Genomic DNA, 26,934 nt, shown 5'->3' on the forward strand with positions numbered 1-26,934 from the left:
AGACGATCAGAGAGACAATAGACAGAAGTAGAGAGAAACAGAGGTAGAGAAACAGAGAGTAAAGAGAAATCCGTATGGTTAGCAGGTACAAAGGGACAGGGACTGGACCTATGCAAAAGGGTGTGTGTTCAAAATATACCAAGCTAGGGACGTTTATGTTACAGAGGATACTTATATAGGTGGGCTGAATAGTAACGGGACATTGTAATAAACGAGCATCTAATGGGGTTGGCGTGAAGTGCGGAACCCATGAGGCTAAATTGATAGGGGATTGTCCGGCGGCGTACGCGAATCGCGGAGCTGCCGCTTCAGATGGAGGTTAGCGTTGGTGGGGAGGTTAGTTAGGGTTCCGTGGTTCATGGAGGTTTGTGGGAGGTTATTTGGGAGGTGTAAGGGAGCTGATACGCTGTTCTGGGATGTCTAGGAGAGTGACTAGGGGAGCTTTTGGGGCAGGGCATGACAAGTACTCTCAGCTCTGACCTAAGGACTATAAGTTCTTTAGTTTGCTCCTTGTCGTTGGTGTTGCCACCGCTCTGACCTAGCTGCTCCTAGTTACCTTCTTCTCTACTCTCAATCTCCGGGGACTAGCAGTGTAACAGCGGTGTTGTTAATAACTTCACTACTGTCCCATTCGACCCTCTGCCCTTAGACACCCTGTGGCCTCTGGCACGGCTTCACGGTGTACATGATCTTAACAAAATTGATGTAAAGACTCATCTGCAAAACCTGGCAATTCAGCTAATAGCCAAAAGCAGCTAAGAGCACTGTCCAGCTGCAAAGGCACTGAGAGTACTTAGTTCAAGAAAACTTACAATGTGTGTTCCAATCAGCTGAATTCACATGGTATTTGAATGGATTGTGAGCACAACTAAAAACTACTTAGATACAGCAAGTAAACAAGGAGGTATTCAATAATTTATTTCTACTTGGAAACTTTTTGGTGCAGGAACTTTCTCTTTCCAGGGCATTTACATTTCCGGGGGGCATTATTTTTGTGCAGAATGAACAGCATATTATTATACTACAAGTGCTAATAAAACTGTGGGTGACAACCCAGCCCCGCGGGAATTTTACCCGCCCCGTACCCACCTGTAATTCACGGGCGGTCACAGACAGTTCCCGGGTTAAAGCCTCCCGTCGCAGTCCTTAGACTCGGGAGACTAAGTATATGAAAGTTACAAATAATGGAGGAGAACAAATGAATTTATGGTCAGGAAATTTGGTCATCGTACTGACTGTAAGTATACATTAATTACCCCTCTGGCTTGAATACAATATCTTGTATCAAGTCGTCGAGTCTTGTAAGTCTCCGAATCCGGCTTGTTCCCCTTTTAGTGTACGGTCAGTGAATGCACGTGCTACTCCTTGTCATCCTTCGGGCGACCGAGTCCGAAAAATTAGAAAGCAGCTTGAGCTTTCGCTCTCTCAGCGAACGAACCTCGTGGTTCCCACTGCGGTTTATGAACCTCTTGGTCCATCGCTGAGCAGTCTTCGGCAGATACACCCCACGCTCCACCTCCGGGAGTCTCAATCAAGAGTCGATCACCTTTCCCCATCCACACTGTTGCTTTACCGCCAATGTTGATTTTTCTTGCTCCCTCAGAGGCGATGCTTTCCGAATTGTTTAAGTATTCGGGTTTGGTTGGAAGATCTCCGTCTTCCGCCCGAGGTTGCTTGATCCACGTGTTCCGACCAAGAGCACCAGGTCCGCCGCCGTCCATTCCATAAGGTTGCCTGGTTCGACGCTAACTCAAGTTGGTCATCAGTCCCAAAGAGATGGAAAAAGTTGGAATGTGAATCAGGAGTTGAATGAAAGAGAGAAAAAAATCTAACCTCGCTTAATATGGAAACCTGCATACCCTCTAAGAATTCCAGCTCCCGCACAACACCATCTCCTCCGCGCCATTTCCCTTTCCCTCCGGACTCTACCCGGAGTCCAAATTGATGTAACATGACTGGGTAGCGCCTTTCGAGGATTTCAACATCCCCGATGCGAGTGTTCGTGATGTGAGTATGGACACCTGAAGTACCGTGCCAAGAAGGCCCTGCACCTGAGCCACCAGCAATAGTCTGGTGGGTATAAGGTAAGTCAGTGGCTCTGTCAAAGAATTGACGATCAGGTGCCACGAGCGTTCCGGACATCGAATGGCGGCAAATGGAAAAAGACGAAGATTGCGTTTGGAACTTACCTCGTAATATCCCCATCCTGCAGATGTTTTCCCGTCCTTGCCTTTACCACCGGCCCCAAACGTTAAGTTACTGCAGTGGAAACATCAGCACAAGTTCAGTCAGATGAACCCATGCTTGCACACATCCGGCCCAGAAAACGAAAGTAGAAGCTAGCAATGATGAAAAAGAAATACGAACAGAAGATGAAATTCCACACCAAACTACCGCGAACATTCGATTCAAAATGAAGACGAGCAAATGGGAGTATTACAAGCACAAGATGGTACTTACTTTGTGCAGCCCTGACTGGCTGCCGCGGCATGGAACGCTTTCAGGACTACATCTACAATGCGCTGCGAGGTCAAAACATTGCCTCCGCACACTGCCGCCGTCCGAGAAGGCGAAAGTAACGATTTTGGGGGTATTCGTACTGTAGAAACGCGAGATTAGCTCATTTCAAACGGTACCGAGAAAGTTTAATAGATAGAAGAAGAAGTGGAAACAAGAAGGAAAATGAATCAAAACGACAGGGTGGAAGAAAAGACGGAATACCGCGAGAAGAACTGATTGGACCTACTATCGAGGGGCACAAGACACCCTGCATTGAGGGGTATATCGAGATTTAGCATCGACCTCATACAATAAATCACGGCGGAATGAACGACAGATATAGGCGCATTCAGGTTGCCTCGTATTTCCCATCCAGTACCTTCGAAATCCAGAACCGCCGATCCTTCTGAGGGGTTGATAGCGACCTTGAGTTGGATCTTTGTTTGCGACCAGATGATGTGTATTATTTGTATAATAAATATAGTGAATTCAATATCGACATCGTAAAACACGGGAATCAATGTGGTGTAGATAATGAGGTTTGGACGAAGATATTCGTGATTTGAGAGGTGAGCGAGGACGGTGATCATGAGTGGAGCTCATACACATGTGTTTCATAAGTGACTTACCGGAGAACCATCGTCCAAGTAATCGATGGCTGACAATTCGTTCGTACCAGCGCGTTGTGCGACATCCCGCAGAAGATTTCTGACGGATAATTCGGCATTGGAGCGAATGTGATACATGTACTCCTGAACAGTCTCCAAGCCGTAATCGTCTACAACTAGAACACATAATTTCGTTACCTGGAATAGAAAGAACTTGAAATGGACGCACTGGCGTGAATCAGCTGAATGCCTTTATGATTCGCCGCGATTTGCTGTCAAGAAATGATTGAGCATTTGTGATACTATGAGCAGATGCCAGGTAGCATACAGCTTTCAAATCGCTTTCAACATCCCTGATATTTCTACAACCTGAACTTCCTGGGTACTTGCTTGGCTGCTCAACCATGTAATCCAATAACCCTTCCCTATCGAATACTCCAGCATCGACAATCTTGAAGCTGACAATCTCAGCACCTTCTTCAAAGATATTCACCGAGGTTGGTGGCATTGAACCAGGAAGAATACCCCCGATATCGGCATGGTGTCCTCTAGATGCAGTAAAGAATATGATTTCCTTCGAGTTGGAATCGAAAACGGGAGTAATGATTGTGATATCTGGGAGATGTCTGGAATGACAGAGATAAATCAGTGGACTGGACATGTATAGAACAAACCTACGATCCTCCGGCATGAGGCGAGTTCGTCATTAGCACATCGCCTTCCTTCAAATCTTTGCCGTACAGTTTCTTCTGGTACTTGACGGCGCTACATGTAATCCATATAAAGATGGAAAGACCTGACTATACGGCAACTCACAAGCTCATTGAACCAAGGTGAATTGGTATGAACGGTGCGTTTGCAACCAAATCTCCGTCTGGAGCAAAGAGAGCACAGGAAAAGTCCAACCGTTCCTTGATGTTAGTACTTATCGAGGTCTGCTGCAAAGATCTGCCCATGGCTTCAGCTACGCTCATAAAGCGATTGGCGAAAAGCGTCAGCAGAATTGGATCAGGGTTGTTTCCTTTGTTCGTAGACATCGCTGACAGTGAGGAAACGTAGGCCAGATGGAGCTCGTCACGATGGTGGTATTATGAGTGTTCCGAGGCAACGCGTTCCTCGAGAATTCCGAAAGCGCTTTCAGAATTCCCGGACTACATAGAGCTTTGAAATTAAGGTCACGAGTAAGCGCTTAACGCACTTTTCCTTGCTCCGTTCATGTCCACTAGTACTGGTTCTTCTAATCCCGAAACTCTTGCAGACTATGTTGCATCCCAGGATGTCCTCGTTAAGGAGGCTGCAGAAGCCCTTCCTCACCAATTCTCCCAGTGCACATATCCCCTCGGTCATCTAAGGTAAACTATGTATGCTAGACTGCGTTCGATCGTCGCATGCCCACATTTGTCCAGACAGGCCGTATATCTCTGCCTCACATGTCCCGAAGCCCGTGGAATATGTTCTGCCTGCTCAATAGCATGTCACACTGACCACGAACAAATTGAATTGTATGTTATATCTTTTCTTGCAAGTTTTCATTCCCCTCGGATGTAATTTATTGGAGATAAATCAATCATTAGATTTCCCAAACGGAATTTTCGATGTGATTGCCCCACTGAATCCATCGCACACGCATGTTCATTGCATGCAACCCTCGAACGATCCAACGAATCAAATGAGTATGGTCAGAATTTCCAGGCCCTTTTTTGCCGATGTAAAAGGCCCTATGATGCGGCCACTGAGAAAGAGACCATGATACAATGTTTGGCTTGTGAGGTGGGTACAACTTCAAAAGTGCCATTCATTTGTCTCTAATTTGTCTGCAGGATTGGTTCCACGAGTCTTGTTGTAATCTCCGTGAACGCCCCAATTCCGAATATCTTCCTCCGGAAAATCAGGATCAGAATCCCAATGGAGACGCAGCGTCTGATGCATCGAATGAGCTCCCTCCAGCTTTAATCGGTCCGGGTGACTATGATGCATTTGTTTGCGGCAATTGTGTGCTGCAGATGCCTCTCCTGCAAAAATATGCCGGTACCCATGGTTGTCTAATAGTAACTCGGGATAAGCCAAGTTGTCCTTGGAAAGTTTTTCAGGATCTGTACGCAGACCTTACCGATTCACAGGAAGTTTCAGAGTCCAGTACACGCGCAGCTGGACAAAAACGAGCTCTTTCGCCTACAGCTATTGTCAGTGACAACACCGTGAAAAGGCCTCGCCTTTCGCCCGTCTCAACACCCTACACCGTTGAATGTTCCGCTCCGACTTCAAACTCAATCATACAAAAGATTTTTGTGGATCTGGCGTCCATGACGGATCCCTCTTTTGCTCTGAGCACAGGTGATATATTCCTATCTGAGAGCTTCCGTGAACGCTGGTGCCAATGTCCTTCTGTAAGCTTCTGATGATCTGTTCCGAGACCTCTCTGAGTTTTCTAGGTGAACTGAACAACCATTGATAGTGCCTTTTGGAACTAGAAGCACACCCTTATCTTTCAAAAGAGGAAGAAACGTATGAACCACCAGAAGATCCCGATTCAGGTACTTACTAGTCATCCCGTTTCATTATCGTGCATCAGTCAATCTTGATTGTTCGTCAGCTTTGACATTGGAAGAGCTCGGCATGCGTGCACTTTCAAGATTACCGCGCGAGCGCGCAATAGATGGGATTCAAGCATTCAATGCCATGAGGTACGTCGAGATCATTCTGACGCATCTCGTCAAGGTCTAATACCTCAAGCGTTAGAGATGACCTCGTCCAGTATCTACGCCCTTTTGCACAGGAAGGTAAAGTAGTCAATGAGGCAGACGTAAGGAATTTTTTCGATAGATTGTCGGAAGAGAAGAGGGCTTCCAGGCAATATCAGCTTGATTGAAAGTGTCTTTTCCCATGTACTCGCCATCAGAGGTTCAATCTATGATAGTCTTCAATGGGTCATAATCAAATACTTAATCGTTTCGAACGAGTCTTACCCCAGCCATTGCAAAACTTAGGTCCGTTGACTTGTATCACGTATGACTAGCATATAGTTCAACTAGATCGATAAGCTTATGTGTTGGTGTAGTTGAAACTTAATCAGGCTGTTCGGTTGGTCACGTCAGCTCGCGATCGTGAAGTTTCTCGAGAAATGTCTACTGTTAAGAGTTAGCTATATCCCAGCAGATTTGTATACATATACATAAATGATAAACAATAAACAGTTAAATGTATTTGGACTAGAGAAGAACGCAGCAAGCATCAAGATTCAAGAGAGATCACAACATTGCTTGCGTGTGTTGAATTTGTTGAGGTTCGACAGTCGCATTACCAGTGTGTCTGGGAAGCGAGTCGACATACTTCTTCCATCCCTCATCCGAGACGATAGGAGCAGACACATAGTCCTCTATACGAAGTGCATCAAGATAGGCGTTCAAATTAGGGAGAGCGGCCTTGACCGCTGCATCTTCTCGGCGACGCTGAGCCATACGATTTAGACCAACATTCTCGGAGTACCAAGCTGGATCTTGGCGAATGACAGAGCACTCATAAATGTCCAGAATAGGCTGAGGTATTTTTGCCTCTCCAGCTGCGGCATAAGCCATGGCGTGGCCAATGGCTTCGATGACTGCTTGAGATTGTGGCAGGACAAGTGAATTGAAGGATTCACTGCGATGGTCGCCAAGGAAGCGAAGTATTTCTGTGTTTTCCTTCATAAGCCCGAGAGCGTGCTGTGCCAGAAGGGAGTTGCTTGCCGAGGGCATTGGAACTGTGTAGCGTCCTAGTAATAACTCGGAGAACAGCCGGATGCAGAGCGTCAAAATATCCCCTTCTGCGATAATGACACCCTTACCGTCATTCTGTGAATGGTGTCAACACCTGAAATAAAAACGAAGCAGTTACTTTCGCACATACCTCAATCTTCGCCATGTAGTTGTGTTCGAAGGTTCCCTGGGCTCCACAACGTTCTGCCATTTCTGGGACACACCGTTGGAAGTGTCGACATACGGTGGCTTTCACGATGACGGACATGGCATGCCTGACGCGGTCATCCGTAGTGTCTGTCATGGCAAACTTGATCGAGCGAGGGAACCAATTATCCATAACCATTGCGACTGCTGTCGCATTTAGCACTGGCCACTGTTGCGTGCGGAAGGAAATGATTGGAGTGTTGGAAGTCTTTCCAATGATAGACCTGTGCATAGAGTAACGGCCCCCAATGAAAGCGGTAGCCTTCAATGCATTGATCCAGGGCGCGGGGACAGCCATTGTTCCAAGCTGAATTCTCCAGACCTACATTGTAGTAAGCACAAGGTGGAAACGTTTGATGAATCTGACGAACCTCATCCCACCACGCCTCCAAAGGCCGTTCTGGAGGTGCGAGATCTGTAATGTCTGACGCAACCAGGGCTGTGGGAGGAAGCTGGACATTATTGAACTGTGTAATAGAGAAGTCGAGTGGATTCGTGCCACTGCGCGTGGGCAACCTAGTTGAAATTACTCCACGATACATTTCATGTTCGTTGCAAATTGGCACAATAAAAAACCGTGCGCCACGATCTTGGCCATCCACAATCAGTTTCGCGTTCACCAAAGCAACCTTCGGGATGCCGAAAGAAGGAGTGGATGCTGGCATGAATCTGCATCATGGCGATGGTCAGACGAAATGGTGAATATCAAAGGATCAACCCACTTGGTAGCCTCTTCACGAGGTGTGTGCAGTATGAAACCATCCTTGGTTTTTGTGGCGGTGGTTTCAATATTGAAGGCATCCAGACCGTGGCCACGCTCTGTCAGTAGGTAAATACCGACGGTATCAAACCTCAAAAGTCGGTCGACCAAAGGCCGCAAGTCAGGTCGCCTCTTGAGATGACGTGAAAGGGTACCAATCGTGAGGCCGACATGAGCCGCAAGAATGGTGAACATTGCTATGTCCAAAGAGCAGATGGGGTCTGTCATCATACTCCAGAACTTTGGAGAGCAGTGCTCCACATCTGCCGCAGTCAAGCCTGTATATCAGCTCAGTCAGTCAGTGAATGAGGGTGAACGAAGTAGAGACACTGACGATATGTTCGTACGACTAGTTTAGCACGCTGGTACGCAAGAGAAACACTCTCGTCCTTTGAGAGATGTTCATTTCTGATCTTGAAGAGGGCGTGTTCATATAATCTGTTGGAAGACATAACCAAAACTAATGAGCTACGAGAGGAATATTTGCACGCTCTCTTTTAAATGTTTGAAGCCCATCATTCTGGAATGGGATGCAAATCGCTGATGAGCTCAAGATCAGCTTCTGAAGCATCACGCACCCGGGCAGTATCAGATTTAGTTGTCTGTGAACAGTGATCAGGAAGGAGTTGCACTCCCGGCGCACACACAAAACTAACGTCGAGATCTATGATCTTCTGGGCCAGTCTGATAGGTTCAAACAAGGACATCGTGTCAGTAATCTAGCTGAAAGTTGATACCAATGACCATACACTTTGATGGGTAAGAAACAGGCACATGTGAGTAATGCATACATGTCAAAGAGAACCATGGATGAAACCGTGTCTTTCGGAGTAGCAAACATGAGCCTTTTCGGTATGAGCCTTTTCGGTGTAGCCGATTCTAGCTGATTCCGAGCTAAATGGTACATCGGAAGGAGAAATTCGGGAGATGAAGATGCTCCCGTGTGATGGTTCGGTGGAATCTGAAGATGGGTTAGTCATTGTGATCTATGGAACATTGAAACCCATCCACGGTGATTACTTGACAATATAGTACCCTACTTACTACGACCTTGTTCCGCCCATTCTTGAGAATAATTCTGCCATCAGGAAAGGTTCTATCTTTGTATCTTTGATGCGAGAAAGAGCGACCATGCGTAGGCGAAAAGAAAATGAACGACCAGCAGAGGCATAGACCACTCATGATATTACGAACGGGAAAACATTCACAAAATGGGAAGCACTGCACATGTAACTTTGACCAGACCAGGACAGCGGGCGCCGGTGATGTTAATGCTCCTTTTCAAGGTTGTGCGTTGTACATGGAATCATAGTTATTGTGAAAGGAGCGTTGGCCGCGTCTCAGTCCCCAGGCCTTCAAATTTGCAGAAGTGGAGGGGAAATCTTGTATGCGGGGTATACCCATCTGCATGAAAAATAAATCAAGCTAAATCGGCGATGAAGACCTACCTGTACGAAACGCAAACATGTGAGCTTGCTGAAAACAAAACATCTAGAACTTCATCTACCCTGCTCAAGGATTACACTCAGGACTAGCAGCAGCGATAAATTGTGCTATCCCCAGCCCATTGTGAGCGCTCTTGTCAGGGAAAAAGAAAACCACTTAACGCCAGAACATCATACTTCCACTTCCACCCGAACCGAGAATCATTGGGAACTGGCTCGGTACGAGCCAGAAGCATTATCATGAGCCACCCTTAAGCCATATCGGTGCCAGATATCGCCGACTTTGTATAGCTTTGTATTCTCTGAGTTGATATCTAAAGAAATGCAAAATACATGTTGATTGAGGTTGATTGACTTGAAGCTTACAGGATTTAACCTGGCTCAGAAGGTCTTTGAAAATTGAGAGAGAAGGAATGCCTAGAAGTCTGTGGCACTCTGTGCATTTATATGCGCTTTGACGGCGACCGCTGAGATCCAATTGAGCATGCGATATAACCAGGGTATAACACACGGGAGGGCAAGATATCAGCCTGTATATGCCATAGCCGCGTACGTACGAGGTTAAAGGCCTAGCGCTGGCGGCATATGCGCCTTGACATCAGCTACATATCCAGGCCTTCTTCTAGGGCACTCCTACGGTATCTTTGGCTAATCATCCCCCCTCGCTGCAACGTCTGCTAATTACATCAAGGTGGCGACTTCAAGCAATGTCAAATATTCAGCCTTGACAATGAGCGCTCAGTGAGCTTCAGAAGCTTCAGAAGCTTCAGACCCCTCAAAGGGGCTGACTCTGAATCGATGTGTTTCTCAACTCAGAAAATGTTATGGTCCCTTTTTCAACCTGCGAATCACCGAAAGCTCTCTTTTTTTCGTGTGGACCTTATTCCTAGTGTATTTATATCGTTATGAAGAATTCTTGGGGTGCGATCGCGGTGGCTGTTTCGACTTTGTTATTTTCTGTCACGGTGATTGCAGCGTCGGCGGAAGACTGGACAAACAGGTCTATTTATCAAGTGAGCATTTATTTGTACCACAGTTTAACGACGCTGAGCTTTTGGTCTCCGTCTCTAGGTAGTCACCGACCGATTCGCTTTGGGAAATGGATCATCGCCGAGATGTGCCACTAACGAAAGGAAATACTGCGGTGGCAACTGGCAAGGAATCATCAGCAAACTGGATTACATTCAGGGAATGGGCTTTGACGCTATATGGATCTCGCCTGTTGTTGAAAACATCGAAGGAACGACGATAGGAGGAGAAGCTTATCATGGGTGAGTTGCGTTTTAATCGCCATTGAGCTCCTCAGTCAATATCTCACTAGGTATTGGGCGCAAAATATCAACTCGCTCAATGCTAATTTTGGTTCTGATGATGATTTGAAAAGCTTAAGTTCTGCTCTCCATGAACGAGGGATGTATCTCATGGTGGATATCGTCGTGAACCAGTAAGTCTATTGTTTATATTACTTAGCGAACTTTACATATGTCTCCCCTGTCCACCTGTTCACAGTCTCGTGGCAATACCTACTAACACATCCAGTGTATGGCCCGAAACCTTTGACTACTCTCTTCTGCAACCCTTTGGTGGACCACACTCGTTCCATCCTCAATGCTTCATATCCAACTACGGCAATCAGACCGATGTCGAAAAATGCTGGTTAGGTGACGCCAGTATACCCCTTCTTGATATCGATACCGAAAACAACACTGTGGTAGATATGATGTACAGCTGGGTCAAAAATCTAGTATCAAATTACGACATCGATGGACTTCGGGTGGACACGGTCAAACACGTTCGCCAGGACTTCTGGCCCGATTTTGCGTCGAATGCAGGGGTGTATACTGTGGGCGAGGTTTTCACCGGCAATGTCAGTTACGTTGCTTCATACACTGGTACGCTTTGTCTTTTTTTCCAATTGCTTTCCGTAATCTCATGATCTTTACCTAGAGGGTCTTGATAGTGTTCTCGACTATCCGACCTACTTTGCCGTCTACGACGCCTTCAACAACGGCACCTTCGGCAACATGACCGTCATTGCAGACGTAGTCACTCAGGCTCAAGATCAATACAATCATGGTACTTTCTACGTTGGTTCTTTCGTCGAAAATCAAGACAATCCCAGAATTCAGTCCACTGTTTCTGACCAATCGGTGAGCTTTCTGATACACCGTTTTACTACCCATCATATTAATCGTTATATACACTTATGGCGCAAAGGTCGTAAAAAACTTCATCACTTGGCCTTTCATCAATGACGGTATCCCTATACTTTATTATGGTCAAGAGCAAGGGTACCAAGGAGCCAACGATCCCGCCAATCGAGAAGCGTAAGCCATTAAATAACATCTTCTGCTATATGTTCTGAATTACATCCAACTATAATCTCTCCTCATCCAGTCTTTGGCTATCGGGCTTCAGCACTGAAGATAAACCTCTTCTCACCCATGTTCAAGCCCTTAACTCCGCACGAAAACAAGCTATATCATACAATTCGTCCTTCCTCACAACCAAGGCCTCCTTCATTTCGCAGTCTTCCATTTCCACACTAGCTATATCTAAACCGCCTTTGCTCACTCTCCTTACAAACGGAGGCAACTCGTCCAATGCAACATGGATTATTCCTAGCACAGCGGGTTTATACAGCCCAAACGAAACCCTTGTAGATGTCTTATCGTGTGATTCTGTGATGATGGGCTCGGACGGTAGCTTGACTGTCGTAGCGACTAATGGTCTACCCAAAGTTCTAATGCCTGAAGAGGCATTGAATTCATCTGGGCCATTGTGCGGTTCTGGATCCCAGGGGTCGTCAGCGTCTGTAGGGCCGAATGGGTCGTCAGCGTCTGCAGGGTCGAATGGATCGTCAAGCCCTGTGGGATTAAAGGGTATAAATGGGGGGATTGTGATTGCAATCATGAGCATAGTCTTTACCGGAATCGTGTCGGGGATGTTGATAGTGTAAGGACTTGACTTGTATGAAAACATCATCCTATTCCCCTCATTACTCCAGTACCGCGCGCGATACATCTCTTTCCTTTTTTCCATACATAAACACCACTTGAGTCGATATGTACAGGATTTTGCAATTGCAAGTTTTTTCTTTTTGCAGTCCGAATATAATATCTGTTCCTCAATTCGGAGTTGTTGAGCTTCATGTGCTCCTGCACACAGAACTCGACAAGTCCTGTGCCCGCACCGGACTGGTGCCTGGGTCAAAGAGCCAGGGCATTGTTCCCTTATTGTTTTAACTTTTAAAGTTTATTTTGACCTATATTATTGTACTCGAGGACCTTATGTACTTATCCCATCTAGGTTAAGTACATAGGTTTCCTACATAGAGGGTAGGCAGGAGGAGAAAAATAAATTTAGATTTTCCCCCATCTCGAAGCACATGAACGGACGGTATAATTTCGCGTTCCGCCGGTGCATTCTGCGTTCCGACGGATTTGCGTTCAAGTTCGTTGCGTTCAATTAAGTGCGTTCACGTTCGATATAGCTGCGTTCACGAGGAATATTTATCATATTTACTAAACTATTCCCAAATATTTAATCTATTTTTTTGGAAAGTACATCCATATTATTGCAGTCAAATTTGAGCCCAAAAACATGATCTTGAGATGAATTCTCCACCAAATCATTCAAAAATTAGTGCAGTATAGAGTGATAGAGGGGTTCTAGTGTACCTCATAGTGCTTCCCATAGGTAAGATTGTAAGATTGCTAGTTATCACAGTCTTAGACACTTCTCTCTTGTTCCACTTCTTATTTTCCAACCAATGTCCAGAGGCCATTAACTATCCAATGATTAAAAAACCATCACATACATGTAAGAGTATACTATATTGTGTTAGTACTTTAGTTTGTTGCAATATACTATGTAGCTCACCTCAGTTGTCTGTAAAGCAACTGAGGGACTTGGAAACATGCCATCAGTGTGATCTATATCTAACTGTACAGTATTCACTAATAATGCTGTCTCTATGTTTGTACATATCTACTTAACCTGTATGTACCATTCCCCATGTACAGAGTATACCTCAACAATACATACCTTCTCAAAACATGGGGTTAGTACATTGTGTTGGAATATACATACAAAATAGTCTTTTCTCTTAACTATACTACACAAACATGGACCAAGTACTGTTGAAGTAAGACTAATGCCACTTTGTGTGATCTAAGTTGAACTGTATAGTTATTAAGTAATACTGTGTTAAGATCATGTACACCGTGTAACCATGCCAGGGCCACAAGGTATTTAAGGGCAGAAGGTCAAATGGGACAGTGGTGAAGTTATTAACAACACCGCCGTTACGCCGTCAGTCCCCAGAGATCGAGAGTATAGAAGGGAGGAGCCAGTAGCAGCCAAGTCGGAGCGGCATATCGCCGGTGACGAGGAGCGAACCAAAGAACGTATAAGTTCTAAGGTAGTAGTAGAGAGTGCTTCAAGGCGATGAGCCTGAAGACTTAGAGGAGAACTAAGTTGAGGAGGGGATCTAAGTTGATAATTAAACTGAGGAACTACAGTAGCGTACAGGCAGTATTTATATCTACAGATCGGTGCATCAGTGCGGAGCGCTAGACTAACTACTAGGAGCTATACGTGTAGTACCTGCAGGGTAAAGTAAAAGACAATAAGGAGAGACTAGAATGAAAGGGTATGTGTAGCGAGAAAGAACAATAAGAGTGAGATTACAATAAACGGTTGATCTTCGGAATACCGAGCGGCGGAATGGAGACCCAAGGCATGGGCTTGACATACTGCCATCTCTTGAATAGGCATTTCAAAGCAGTATATCTGACATATGGAGTACTCCCTAACACCCCCCACTACTCTGTACAATCCAGTCTCAGTAGCAATACCAAGTTGGAGTGAGAAGTACCATTGAGAGCTTTCATAAAAATATCTGCTACATTCTCCCCTGACCTGATCCACTGTATCCGAACCTCCCCACTTGCTACCTTTTCCCATATGTAGTGGTGTCGCATCTTGATGTGTTTCACTAGTACATGGTGTTTCCAGTTCTCAGATAGGCTGTAAGACCTGGGTCAGAATTTGGCATTTCATGGTCTTTTACCATACTCATTGCTTTGACCTCATCGGTCAATGCAACTGTCATGAAGTCTCATAATGCACCCTTTGATGCGCCATCAGCGGTGTGTTTCCATCAATCTCTTTTCACATGTTTATTGTACTTTATTACACGATTATCCCACTAGTTCCATTTGTTTCCATACGCTTCCATACAACTCATCCTTATTCATCGATTAGTTCATTATGATTCATTATTGACTCATTATTACTTGTATATATTGATTCCTCATTCTTGTTCTATATCGCAATCGCTTACTCATTAGACAAGAGTAGTATATAAAGGACAGTAGACAGATCCTAGTTCCCCATCTCGACCTCTTGGTCATTGGGCAACTAGGCAAGTACTTGTATCCTTTTAGATACTACCTATCTAACTTGGTCATTGGGCAACTAGATTCCCTTTTGATTACTGGTGTGATTGGCCTCTGATGCTATCCCACTCTTGTTCGAGATCATTATTTCTTTCATCTGTGCTTTGTGCTTGTTTCTGTGCCTCTTCGCTCTGCCACTATTGCTCCTTGGCATATTCAGACTTCCCACCTCCCGCTTCCTGCCTTGTCGCGACAGCAACATTTTGTAGTCTATATAAACTCGTACTTATCACAGAGCCACCTCAGACGATTGCCTTCACCTTCGTGCATCTCTGAGGTGAACTACTGATACTTTAGACAGTGTTATGAGTAGGTACTATACAGTTGTAGTTAGATCATGCCAGCAGTGTCTTCAAGTCCCTCAGTTTCTTTACAGTCAACTGAGGTGAGCTAGATATAATAAAACTCACTGTGAGCTCATAGTACTAACATAGCAGAGACTCTCACTTAACATATGCAGATGCATACCAATCCATGGTGGTGATGCTGTACTCTATAACAGGACTCATAAATTATGCATAAAAATAGATAATAAAGCCACTCAGAGGAACAGGATATGACATTTTGAAGACTAATGTCTGATAGTAATAGTGCAATGACAAAGCTAAAAATATCAGAACAGTAAGCTTTATCAATAAGATGCAACCAGTTCCTCTCAGAGTGTAATCACACTGAGGACCTGGCCAACAATTATTAATGCAGTCATTAATATTCAAATATACAACTGAAGAGTCAAAAATTGCAATCCAATCTTGAGTGAAGCCGGAACGCATCCGGAATGCACCTGAATGCATGGAACGCAGGTGAACGCCAAGATTAAAAATGAACGCATATAAGGTGAACGCACCTGAACGCATATGGACGCAACATCAATTTATCAAATTTGCATTCATAAATTGATTGCGTTCTGAGTTTACATAAATATTGTTAAATTTCGATATTTTGACTGAAATGTTACTATTGTTCCACTAATCTACTACATATTGTACAGTTTATGCACACATTATGTATAGTACAATCGAAGTAATCAATAATTGAACACTAAAATCATATTATTGTACATAATATAATAAATATATGAATGCATATGAACGCACGAAACGCGAATGTGAACGCAGAACGCACTGACGGAATGCAAAATTCTACCTACCGGCACATGAAGTAGACCAAGCGTAAAAAGACCAGAATACTCTCGTTGTTTGTGCTGACTCCCAACAGAGGCAGCACCTAATTCGCGTGACAAACTACATCTGCTAAACATGGATATTCAGCTAAGGGCTGAGAGCAGATCCCAGTACTGAAAGTACTGAGAGCAGGCTGCTCTGAGTGCTTTCACTGCTGGGAAATGCTCTTGACTGCTTTCGGACCATTAGCCAAAAATACAGGTTTTGCAGATGTAGTTCCCATTTCATAATGTGACTGTATCTTAACCCCATGCCTCCTTGATAAATGCATTCATTGGTGGTATACTGAAGATACTACTAGGATGATGGGACATATCAAGAGAATTACTGAGAAGATACTGCAATGAGGAGGAAAATGGGCACTTCAAACACAGATTCTGAATACCTCACCTCATATGGCTTAACACTGCATCTGTAAAACCTGTATTTTCAGCTAAGAGCTTGAAAGGAGCTGACAGCACTGTCCAGCTGGGAAATGCTCTCCTGCTAGTACCATTGCTCTTGCAAACATCCAGGTTGTTAAGATCATGTACACCATGAAACCGTGCCAGAGGCCACAAGGTGTCTAAGGGCAGAAGGCCAAGTGGGACAGTAGTGAAGTTATTAACAACACCACCGTTACACCACTAGTCCCCGGAGATCAAGAGTAGAGAAGGAAGAGAGCCAGCCAAGTTGGAGCAGCGGTATCGCCGCCGACGAGGAGTGAACCAAAGAACTTGTAAGTCCTGAGGATAGAGTAGAGAGTACTTCAAGGCGACGAGCCTGAAGACTAAGTTGGAGAGGAGAATCTAAGTTGATAATTAAACTGAGGAACTACAGTATCATACAGGCAGTATTTATACATACGGATCAGTGCATTGGGGCGGAGCACCAGTCTAACTACTAGGAGCTATATGTGTAGTACCTGCAGGGTAGAAAATAAGACAATAAGGAATAGCCTAGGTAGAAAGGGAATGTGTAGCGAGAAAGAACAATAAGGATAAGATTACAATCAATGGTAGATCTCGGAATACTGAGCGGCGGAGCGGGGTACCGAGGCATGGACTTGACAGTATCCCCCTCTTAGGCTTGAGCCCTCGAAAGCCGATAAGACTGTAAGACCGAAAAGGCCGAAATTGATCCCATTAATAATTATTAGTTAAAGAAAAATTTTCTGTCACTGTAAACCAAACACAATTTGAAGGCAAATTTTAGCTGGTCCATGTGCTGTTTTTCTCTATAAAAGGGCCAGGGTTTTACCACTTTAGGCTCAACTTTTCCAAAACTTCTAAGTCCAACATGTCCGCTAGCTGAACCATCACCACCACCACCAGCAATGCTTCTCCCAATGCCAGACCTTTGACATTGCACCCTGCACCTCCGCCCAGCGCCGATCCCGCCGACCTTGAGGAAAACAACCTGGAGGAGGACAAGGAAGTGATTATGAGGAGGGCGAGGGAGCAGGTGCGCAGGATAAAGGAGAGGAAGGCCAAGGAGGCGGCAAGGAGAAAGGCAGCAGAGGAAGCTGCAAAGAAGAAGGAGGTTGCTGCAAGGGCAGGTGCAGTGAGGAAGAAGGCAGCGCAGGAGACACAAGAGTGGGTCATCCGGGCCCAACAACAAGAAGACAAGGTCGTGGAACGGAGGAGGCTGTTGGCTGATGCAGCGACCACTAGAAGTCAGAGAGGGACCTCTCCCAGTGAGATATCTGCTTCCCCCAGGAGGCCTGTGGTGAAGATCAGGAGGATGATGAAAGGCAAGGGAAAGGCTAAGGCCCAGGTAAGTGAGAATACCTTGTTGATTTTTTCACTCCTAACTCTTTTACTTAGCCTATTGGTGGGGACCCCAATGACAGCAACGAAGAAGAAAGGACTCCTTGCAAACGATGCAGGAGTAAGAAATTTTCTTGTCAGATGCAGGCTGGCAAGAGGAGCTCCCTCATCTGCAAACCATGTCACAATGCAAAAGTATGGTGCTCATACACTGGGCAGCCCTCAGTGGTGAAGCGGAAGGGAGGAGGAAGTCCAACCAGTGAGCACCTGGCGGTTCTCGAGAGCCAGATGGCTCAATTACTTGCCGAAAACTGGCAACTCCGAGAAGGACAGGGGAAGGCAAACACCTACCACCACCACTTCAACCAGAAGCTGGATTGGCTGATGATGGAAGCAGCGAGAAGGAGAAATGCCGGAGCCCAGGCCATCAGGACTGCCAAAGAAGAGAAAGAGACTAGTAGACAGTGAGGAGGAGGAGGAAGAGGAGAGAGAGAAGGAGAGGGGAGAAGAAAAGGAAGTAGACAAGGAGCCGGCGCTGAGGACGGTGCAGTCGGAGAAAGGGAAGGAGAGGGAAGAGTAGAGTAGATTATGGAAATCAAACTTTGGCCCTAGGCCTTTTCTTGTAGCCTTCTTGCTTTCTTGCCACCTTGTTGTATTTTTTGGTTTTTGTATATATAACAATGTTATCAGAAACTGAAAGCAAACGGGCTGCAAAGCAGTGGAAGAATTATGTCACAAAGCGGCAGAGGCAGAGTGACTAGCAGAGCAGGGAAGCGGAGCGACTAAGCAAGGCGGCAAGACAAAGCGACTAAGCAGAGCGGAGGCAGACTGGTCCCAGATAATGACAGAGATATACTAAGTATCGTAGTCATAGGTAATAATAAGTAAGCACATACCTGGTCCCAGATAATGACAGAGAGGTCAAGATAAAGGATCAGGCTGTGAGGGAGTGGCTTTATATACATAATCCGATCTGCGAGAAATGACGATGTAATACTGTACAGTTTAGGAACAAGGAAGGTGGTGGAAGCCAGTAGAAGGAGAAGGGTAACAGGTGGATCAGTAATTGATGGGATTTAACAGTGATGTAATCATACAAGTAAGGGCTTCGAGACAGTGAAAAAAGGAAAATGATAGGGGCTATGTACTTCATGACAAATTAGTTAGTTCGAATTATAAGTAGTTTAAGTGTAAGTGAAAAATAAGTAAATGAACCAAGTAGTCAGTAATGAAAAGTGAAAATGAACAATATAAGGGAGAAGATAAATACTCAATTTGCTATCATTGTGTTTACCCTCTCGATGCAATGAAGTAGACTTCGGCAGAGAATGGAATTTTGGGAAAAGAAATAAATGTTTTTTATGATCAAGGTCCATGCTTGTGAGGGTATCGGGCATGGAATGCCAGCACCAATTTGTCAGCAGCAACCCAGGAGAATTCATCATCAGTACCTTTGTAACCAGCCCACCGAATGTAATAATGTAGAGGACAACATTTGTACCTTCTGTCTAGCTTGGAGTCGAGGATTTCAGCAACATTGTACTCCTCTTTACCATCAACTTCAATTGGGGGTGGAGGAGATTGAGTTCGATTCGGGAAAGGGTTCAGCATAACTGGCTCCAGCTGTGAGACATGGAAAACTGGGTGAATCCGGTGAAGATAATCCGGGAGCTTGAGCTCGTAAGATAAAGTACCAGGTTGACTGATGACCTTGAAAGGACCAAGATATTTTTCAGAGAATTTTTCAGTAGGACAAGTAGATTGAATGTGCTTAGCAAGAACAAAAACTTCAGAGGCGATCTGGAACTCCGGGTGTGAGATTCTTTTCCTGTCAGCTTGTTCCTTGTAACAAGATTGAGCTAGAAGGATTTCCTCTCAAAGGAAGATGTGGAGTGCATCGAGGTTAATGACGAAGTCCCTGGCTAGGTCAGACTTCATGTTGACCTCAGGCTGAACGGTGATGTTAGGGTGGTATCCTTTGATAGCAAAAAATGGAGTAATACCAGTGGAAGCATTAGGTGCATTATTATAGGCAAATTCAGTGATTGTTAAGATTATGTATACCATGAAACCGTGCCAGAGGTCACAAGGTGTCTAAGGGCGGAGGGTCAAATGGGAAAGTAGTGAAGTTATTAACAACACTGCTGTTATGCCATTAGTCCCCAGAGATCAAGAGTAGAGAAGTATCATGCCTTGCCTGATTTTGCTTCCTTACCTATCATATTCCTCCTTACTACCTTCCTATATCTCTCCACTGTATACCCAGAGCTCCCCTTGTCTGCTTTTACCATTATGTAATATGCCACATGGCTGTCACATGTATAGTATATAGGCTGGGGACTCCCCTTGGAGCTCCCCAGCGTGTTATTGTCAAATCTTATCTGGAAACTCTTCCAACCTGGCTTGGTCCCTGTTAGTACAGTCTACTTGTACTTGCTAACAGGGCCTGACACATCTCACCTGTTATATATTTCCTCTTTATCTGTTTCCCTCAACTCTGTTTCCTTCACCTCTGTTTCACTCAACTCTGTTTCTCTTCTCTGTCTCACCTCTCTGAACACCTCTCAGAACTTCCTGAGCCTCTCCTATGACTTACAGTCTACGTTGAGGCTCCACACCCCCAACCACCTCCATCCTCACCAACTACACTTCCTTCCCCCACTCCAGGACCTTTGGCTAGGTCCATCCAAGCTCTGCAACCACCACTGGTCAGGCTCCCTACACCAGTAGCGGCACTTATCCCACCTCCCCTTGTATGGCCTAGGCAGCTGTCCTGCTTGCTTAGGCCCAGTCCAGATAGGATGAGAGCAGGCCTCACAAGAAGAAGAAAACCAGGAGCAGCCAAGTCAGAGCGGCAGTAACACCGACGACAGGGAGCGGACCAAAGGACTTTATCAGTTCTAGGGTCAGAGTAAGAAGTACTTCAAGGTGACCAGCCTAAAGACTAGAGAGTGACAAGAGTACAGAGGAAGTCTCAAGTCAAGGACGTTAAGAGGATAATCTAAGTTGATAATTAAACTGAGGAACTACAGTATCATACAGGCAGTATTTATATCTACGGATCGGTGCATTGGGGCGGAGTGCCAGACTAACTACTAGGAGCTATATATGTAGTACCTGCAGGGTAGGGAATAAGACAATAAAGGAAAGGATAAAACAATAAGGGAGAGCCTAAGCAGAAAGGGAATGTGTAGTGAGAAAGAACAATAAACGGTAGATCTCAGAATACCAAGTAGTGGAATGGGGCACCGAGGCATGGACTTGACAGTATCTCCCTCTTAGGCTTGAGCCCTTGAAAGCCGATAAGACTGTGAGACCGAAAAGACCGAAATTGATCCCATCAATAATTACTAGTCAAGGAAAATTTTCTGTCACCATAAACTGAACACAACCTGAAGAAAAATTTTCGCTGGTCCATGCGCCATTTTGTCCCTATAAAAGGGCCAGGGTTTTGCCGCTATGGGCCTAACTTTCCTCGACAAAGTTTTAAGTCCAGAAGATGTCTGCTAGCCGTACAACAACTACCACCATCTCCCTACCGCCGGCCCTTCGAGGTCATGTCTGTAAGACCTAAGTCAGAATAGGTCTTAGGGTAGGTTTTGGTATAAGGAGTTTATGTTGTAGCGTGCTAGGAGCAGGCTGGAGCTCGAAGGGAGCTACGGAAACCGCGACCGAGGACAGGAATGACCTAGTAGTGGCTGGGTTAGAGAGATGTGACCCTTGAAGGGGTTCCTGTAAGGTCCAGGGAGGTCCCTAAGGCATAGGTAGGAGAGGTAGAGGTATGGAACCTAGTAGCGTTGTGTAGAAGGAGTTGTACTTGCTAGAACGTCAACGTAAGATGGAATAAGTCGTAGGGAGAATGGGTCTTGAGTGTATAAGCTCCTGAGAAGATATACGCCTGGGAGGGGAGGTCCCGGGAACTGGGGCTTAGAGGTGGACGTCCTCGAGGGTTGGAGGTGGTAACGGAGAAGCTGCACGTAGTTCGATGTAGGGGGTAGCTTCGACATTACCTAGATCGAGGTCCCAGAGCTTGTGGAGCAATTGGGGAGCTCGAGGAGGTTTTTGGGGAGGTTAGCTCACCAAGGCGTTAGGCATTGGGGAGCTTTAGTATTGTTTGAGGGAGCTCGGAGACTCACTCGGGTTGCTTAGACATGAAGTAAAATCATATATTGGATCGTGTAGACAATCACAGAGACAATAGAGAAGAGTAGAGAGAAACTGAGATAAAGAAACAGAGAGTAAAGGAAATCCGTATGGTTAGCAGGTACAAAGGGACAGGGACTGGACCTATGCAAAAGGGTGTGTGTTCAAAATATACCAAGCTGGGGCTTGGGGACATGTCAGAGCTACTTAAATAGGTACAGGAAGTGAACAAGGGGACATCAGGGGCCATGAGGCAGGTAATCGAGATTAGTACCTTAATGGGGTAGGTGTAGGAGGGCTTCTTACGCGTGTCGGGGAAGGTTTAGGAGCTACGCGTGTCAAGGGAGGGAAGGTGGTACTGAAGATGGTACTGTCTTGGGGAGGTACGGAGGTGGATCGGGAGTGCAGAGGTGTGAGAGCGTATGGCTGATACTGGGGCTGTCCTGGTAGTCACCAGGGCATGAAAACAAAGAAGGGAGCTATGGCTAACGGTCGAGGCATGACAATGTCCTGCACCACCGCCACCTGCCAATCCCACTGTCCACAAGGAGGAAGGTCTGGAGGATGAGGATGAAGACGACATCATCAGGAGGGCGCAAGAACGAGTTAAGAAGGTGAGAGAGAGGAAGGTGGCAGAGGCAGCGAGGAAGGAAGCAGAGGAGAAGGCTGCAAGGGTGGCAGCGCAAGAGGCACGGGAGTGGGCACAACAGCAAGAGGAGGAGGCTGTTGGCCGCAGCGGTGACAGCAAGAAGTCAAAGGGGGATTTCTCCCAGCAAGACGTCTGCTTCTCCGAGGAGGCCTGTCGTAGAGATCAGGAGAATGGCAAAGAGCAAGGGAAAGGCCAAGGCCCAGGTACATGATAATACCTTGTTGATTTCTTCACTCCTAACTCTTCTACTTATCCTGTTGGTGGGGACCCCAATGATGGCAATGATGACAAAGAAAGGACTTCTTGTGAACGATGCAGGAGTAAGAAGATCTCTTGTCAGATGCAGGCTGGCAAGAGGAGTTCCATCATATGCAAACCCTGTCATGACACGAAGGTACAGTGCTTGTACTCCGGGCAGCCTGCCATGCCCTGGCTACAAACAGGACAGTTCCAGTACCAGCCACATACTCACACACTTCCCCAAGACAGCACCACCCTTCCCCTGCTTCCCATTAAACCAAACATCCTGATGACTTCCCCGACATGCGTAGCTCCCCCGACATGTGTAAGAAACCCTCCTACCACCAACCCCATTAGGTACTAATCTCAATTACCTGCTGTTACAATCACTTCTTTTTCATCTTATCTTTTTCCTTATCCCTTGTCTTATCTTTTATCTTTTGTCTTATTGTCATGCCCTGGCTACAACCAGTCCAGTCCCAGTAACCACCACACGTTGCCATACGTCCTACCCACCTCCTGTATGTCCTCCGCACCTCCCCAAGTACCACCAGACACCTCCCCAAGTATTTCTGACGCAACTACCCAAACGTCCTTCACCCCGACATGCGTACGAAAGCCCTCTAGCCGATAACCCCTTTAAGTATTAATCTCGATTACCTCCCTCCCTCCGATTAGCTACCTCATGCCTCCAGATGTTCTCTTGTTCACTTCCCGTACCTATTTAAGTAACGCCGCAATGTCCTGAAGCCCCAGCTTGGTATATTTTGAACACACACCCTTTTGCATAGGTCCAGTCCCTGTCCCTTTGTACCTGCTAACCATACGGATTTCTCTTTACTCTCTGTTTCTCTACCTCTGTTTCTCTCTACTTCTGTCTACTGTCTCTCTGATCGTCTATACGATCGAATATATGATTTCACTTCAAGTCTAAGCCTTCCGAGTGAGTCTCCGAGCTCCCTCGAACATTACTAAAGCTCCCCAACGCCTACCCGCTTTGGTGAGCTACCCTTCCCCAAACCTCCCAGAGCTCCCTAGCTACTTCGTAAGCTTCGGGACCTCGATCTAGGTAACATCGAAGCTACCCCTCACGTCGAACTACGTATTGCTTCTCCGTTACCACCTCCCACACTCGAGGACGTCCATCCTCAAGCCCAGCCCCCAGGGACCTACCCTCCCTGGCATATCCCTTCTCGGGAGCTTACACTCTCGAGACCCAGTTGCATATACGACCTACTCGATCCTATATTGACGTTCTAGCGAGTACAACTCCTACTACGCAATACCGTACGGTCCCGCACTCTTCCTTAACCTCCCTACGCCTTAGGGACCTCCCTGGACCTCCTAGGAACCCCCTCAAGGGTCATCATTTCGTCGTTCCAGGCACTACTAGGTCATTCCCGTTCTCGGTCGCGGTTCTCGTAGCTCCCTTCGAGCTCCAGCCTGCTCCTAGCACGCTACAACATAAAACTTCATATACCAAACCTACCCTAAGACCTATTTTGACCCAGGTCTTACACTTATCTTCTATCTCCCTTATCCTATATCTTGTCTTATCTTGTCACCTGACCTATTATTCATGCTTACTGATACAACATGCGCTTTTCATTGACTTGTATTAAATACAGCAGTCTTACAACACATATACAGCATGATGATCAAGCTTTCATTACTTACACATTGCTTTACTTATGTAATACTCATGTTTACCACCAACCCAGGGCATTGGGCATTACTAGGGCGGAGGGTTGTTTACTCGTATATAAGCTGTAGTTACTTGCTGTATTTTCTTAGCTTTGATCTCGTCTATTCTACCTGGTTTAGCCCAGAACTCTGCTTGCCTCCTTTATCGTTCCACCACCTAAGGTTTTTTTGAGTGTGACACCTGGTGACACCTGTTACTAGAACCAGTCGCTGACACCTGCCTCATGTTCTCTGGACCCTAATGTTCCCTTGTTCGCTTCCCCCTTACCTATTTAAGTAGTATCGCAACGTCCCCAAGCCCCAGCTTGGTATATTTTGAACACACACCCTTTACATAGGTCCAGTCTCTGTCCCTTTGTACCTGCTACCTATATGGAATTCTCTTTACTCACTGTTTTGCTATCTCTGTTTCTCTATTCTTGTCTCTTGTCTCTATGATTGTCTATACCATCCAATACACACTGTTACTTCACATCTAAGCAACCCGAGTAAGTCTTCGAGCTCCCCCAATGTCTATTGTTGTGGTGAGCCAACCTCCCCCAAACCTCCTTGACCTCCCCAATTGCTCCACAAGCTCTGGGACCTCGACCTAGGTAACATCAAAGCTACCCCTTACATCGAACTACGTGTCGCTTCTCCATTACTACCTCCACCACTCAAGGATGCCAACCACTACCCCCCACTTCCCGGGACCTCCTTCCCGGGCTTATACTCCATCGGGAGCTCTCATGTTCAAAACCTACGTCAACTACGATCTACAAACGATCCTACGTTGATGTCCTTAGCTAGTACAACCCATACTACGCTACGCCCTTCCATCTACTAGTTCCTGTTACATCCACCTCCTACCGTTAACATCCTAGGGACTTCCCAGAACCTCTTTAAGGGTCATTCTGTCAAGTCCATGCCACGGGCCTCCATTCCGCCGCTCGGTATTCCGAAGATCTGCTCTTATTGTAATCTCTTCCTATTGTTCTTTCTCGCTACACATATCCTTTCGTTCTAGTCTCTCATTATTGTCTTTTACTCTTTCGTGCTAGTCTCTCCTTATTGTCTTTTACTCTACCCTGCAGGTACTACTCGTATAGCTCCTAGTAGTTAGTCTAGCGCTCCGCACCGATGCGCCGTTCCGTAGATATAAATACTGCCTGTACGCTACTGTAGTTCCTCAGTTTAATTATCAACTTAGATCAACTTAGATCTCCCTTCTCAACTGAGCTCTTCTCTAAGTCTTCTGGCTCAACGCCTTGAAGTACGTCCTCCTTGACCTTAGGACTTTAACGTCCTCTGGTCCGCTCCTCGTCATCGGCGATACCGCCGCTCCGACCTGGCTGCTACTTAGCTCCTCTCTCTCTACTCTCGCTCTCCGGGGACTAACGGCGTAACGGCGGTGTTGTTAATAGCTTCACTACTGTCCCACTCGTCTTCCGCACTTAGACACCCTGTGGCCTTGGCACGGTTACACGGTGTACATGATCTTAACAGTATAATTAAACTCAATCCGTTAACGTCGTACTGACATATCATTTTTTATGCCTCCGAAAACTCGAGCTCAATCTAGAGCTAATTCCGAAGAAAACACTTTCTTCACTACAGCCCAATCATTTGCCCCATTCTCCGACTCTATCTCTGCAATTGGTAAACCACGTCGCCGTAATCGCGGTTTCGGTCCAGCCACAGTTCCTACTACGTCGACTCTTCCTGAAGCCATGGAAGAAGAACAACAATTTGAGTACAGCACCTTGTATACTGGTGACGGACAACCTGTCCAAGTCCTGACTCCTCGCCGTGGACAACCCCCCGTGGTCGCTCCGGCTCGGGGCCGGTCTACTACTCGAATTGATTCCCCAATCCTCCAAGCCATAGCCCGCCGTACGGGTAAACAACCCCAACGTCGCGCTGCTTCTGAATCTCCTCGTGACCCACCTCCTCACTTCGATTTGGACACTGGTGATCACGATGATCAAGGCCCTCCTGTCGACCCCGACGATCCGGGCGCCGATAATAACAACAACGATCTGGATGACGATTCCGGCGGTTTACCGCGTGGTGAACCTGGTGACCCCAGTGGACCTGGTGGACCTGGTGGTCCCGGCGGTCCCGGCGGTCCTGGTGGACCTGGTGGACCTCGTTCTCCCATATCTCCTGACATCCCCAACGAGCAACGTGCTATGTTGGAACTCCTCTCGGGGTTCAAGGGTTCCATTGAGACCCTTGGTACCGTCCTCGCCGCTCTCGGCCGCCCTTCTGACAGCTCTGAATCCAAGAGCAAGGTCAAGGAGCCAGAGGTCTTCGACGGTTCGGACCCCCGAAAACTCAAGACGTTCTTCGTCAATCTCGCCCTGGTCTTTAATGACCGTCCAAAGTACTTCACCGACCAACGGAAGGTGAACTATACCCTTTCCTATCTCAGTGGGTCAGCCAAAGAATGGTTTGTCCCTGATATCCTCGATCCGGATCTCGACTCGCTGCCGGCCTGGACGTCCTCCTTCAAGGCCCTGGTAAAGGAGCTTCAGGACAATTTCGGCGTTTACGACGCCCAAGGCGAGGC

The 26,934-nt window shown here is 46.3% G+C and overlaps 6 protein-coding genes across 6 annotated transcripts; 3 read left to right on the plus strand and 3 right to left on the minus strand.

Moving 5' to 3' along the window:
• Positions 1–998: 998 nt before the first annotated feature.
• On the minus strand, positions 999–4,305 carry C8R40DRAFT_1134478 (Hydantoinase B/oxoprolinase). Its single transcript, XM_046229307.1, has 10 exons — positions 3,924–4,305; positions 3,786–3,872; positions 3,436–3,733; positions 3,337–3,379; positions 3,129–3,283; positions 2,747–2,936; positions 2,461–2,599; positions 2,190–2,259; positions 1,834–2,070; positions 999–1,745 (listed from the first exon to the last, which is right to left on the minus strand). The coding sequence occupies exons 1-10, from the start codon at positions 4,142–4,144 to the stop codon at positions 1,398–1,400; spliced, it is 1,788 nt and encodes a 595-aa protein (XP_046079674.1). The 5' UTR covers positions 4,145–4,305; the 3' UTR covers positions 999–1,397.
• A 17-nt stretch (positions 4,306–4,322) lies between these two features.
• Positions 4,323–5,976, plus strand: C8R40DRAFT_1061614 (uncharacterized protein; the record flags this gene model as incomplete). The annotated part of the gene is made up of 7 exons (XM_046225434.1): positions 4,323–4,459; positions 4,514–4,609; positions 4,682–4,877; positions 4,928–5,494; positions 5,563–5,641; positions 5,701–5,791; positions 5,847–5,976. 7 exons carry the CDS (start codon positions 4,323–4,325, stop codon positions 5,974–5,976), a joined length of 1,296 nt encoding a protein of 431 aa, XP_046079675.1.
• Positions 5,977–6,355: 379 nt separating this feature from the next.
• C8R40DRAFT_1163934 (acyl-CoA oxidase) lies at positions 6,356–8,260 on the minus strand (the record flags this gene model as incomplete). The annotated part of the gene is made up of 5 exons (XM_046230427.1): positions 6,356–6,937; positions 6,993–7,370; positions 7,420–7,717; positions 7,771–8,086; positions 8,143–8,260. 5 exons carry the CDS (start codon positions 8,258–8,260, stop codon positions 6,356–6,358), a joined length of 1,692 nt encoding a protein of 563 aa, XP_046079676.1.
• A 127-nt stretch (positions 8,261–8,387) lies between these two features.
• On the minus strand, positions 8,388–9,279 carry C8R40DRAFT_1134493 (uncharacterized protein). Its single transcript, XM_046229308.1, has 4 exons — positions 8,829–9,279; positions 8,600–8,769; positions 8,465–8,479; positions 8,388–8,410 (listed from the first exon to the last, which is right to left on the minus strand). Exons 1-3 carry the CDS (start codon positions 8,988–8,990, stop codon positions 8,473–8,475), a joined length of 339 nt encoding a protein of 112 aa, XP_046079677.1. The 5' UTR covers positions 8,991–9,279; the 3' UTR covers positions 8,388–8,410; positions 8,465–8,472.
• An 879-nt stretch (positions 9,280–10,158) lies between these two features.
• Positions 10,159–12,212, plus strand: C8R40DRAFT_1061689 (glycoside hydrolase family 13 protein; the record flags this gene model as incomplete). The annotated part of the gene is made up of 7 exons (XM_046225438.1): positions 10,159–10,266; positions 10,325–10,524; positions 10,575–10,697; positions 10,763–11,145; positions 11,201–11,403; positions 11,471–11,580; positions 11,651–12,212. 7 exons carry the CDS (start codon positions 10,159–10,161, stop codon positions 12,210–12,212), a joined length of 1,689 nt encoding a protein of 562 aa, XP_046079678.1.
• A 12,680-nt stretch (positions 12,213–24,892) lies between these two features.
• Positions 24,893–25,209, plus strand: C8R40DRAFT_1177664 (uncharacterized protein; the record flags this gene model as incomplete). The annotated part of the gene is made up of 2 exons (XM_046232713.1): positions 24,893–24,907; positions 24,958–25,209. 2 exons carry the CDS (start codon positions 24,893–24,895, stop codon positions 25,207–25,209), a joined length of 267 nt encoding a protein of 88 aa, XP_046079679.1.
• Positions 25,210–26,934: the final 1,725 nt, after the last annotated feature.

Source organism: Lentinula edodes, assembly GCF_021015755.1.
Source record: "Lentinula edodes strain Le(Bin) 0899 ss11 chromosome Unknown C8R40scaffold_67, whole genome shotgun sequence".
NCBI classification, from domain to species: Eukaryota; Fungi; Basidiomycota; class Agaricomycetes; order Agaricales; family Omphalotaceae; genus Lentinula; species Lentinula edodes.

Excerpts from the sequence above, each read along its gene's own strand:
- C8R40DRAFT_1134493 (XM_046229308.1), bottom strand. The coding sequence starts at position 8,990 with ATGAGTGGTCTATGCCTCTGCTGGTCGTTCATTTTCTTTTCGCCTACG. Across the intron at positions 8,770-8,828 it reads GTAGGGTACTATATTGTCAA|ATTCCACCGAACCATCACAC; the intron begins GTAATCACCGTG and ends ACCCATCTTCAG.
- C8R40DRAFT_1134478 (XM_046229307.1), bottom strand. The coding sequence starts at position 4,144 with ATGTCTACGAACAAAGGAAACAACCCTGATCCAATTCTGCTGACGCTT. Across the intron at positions 3,873-3,923 it reads CACCTTGGTTCAATGAGCTT|CGCCGTCAAGTACCAGAAGA; the intron begins GTGAGTTGCCGT and ends GATTACATGTAG. Across the intron at positions 2,071-2,189 it reads CAGGATGGGGATATTACGAG|ACTATTGCTGGTGGCTCAGG; the intron begins GTAAGTTCCAAA and ends TATACCCACCAG.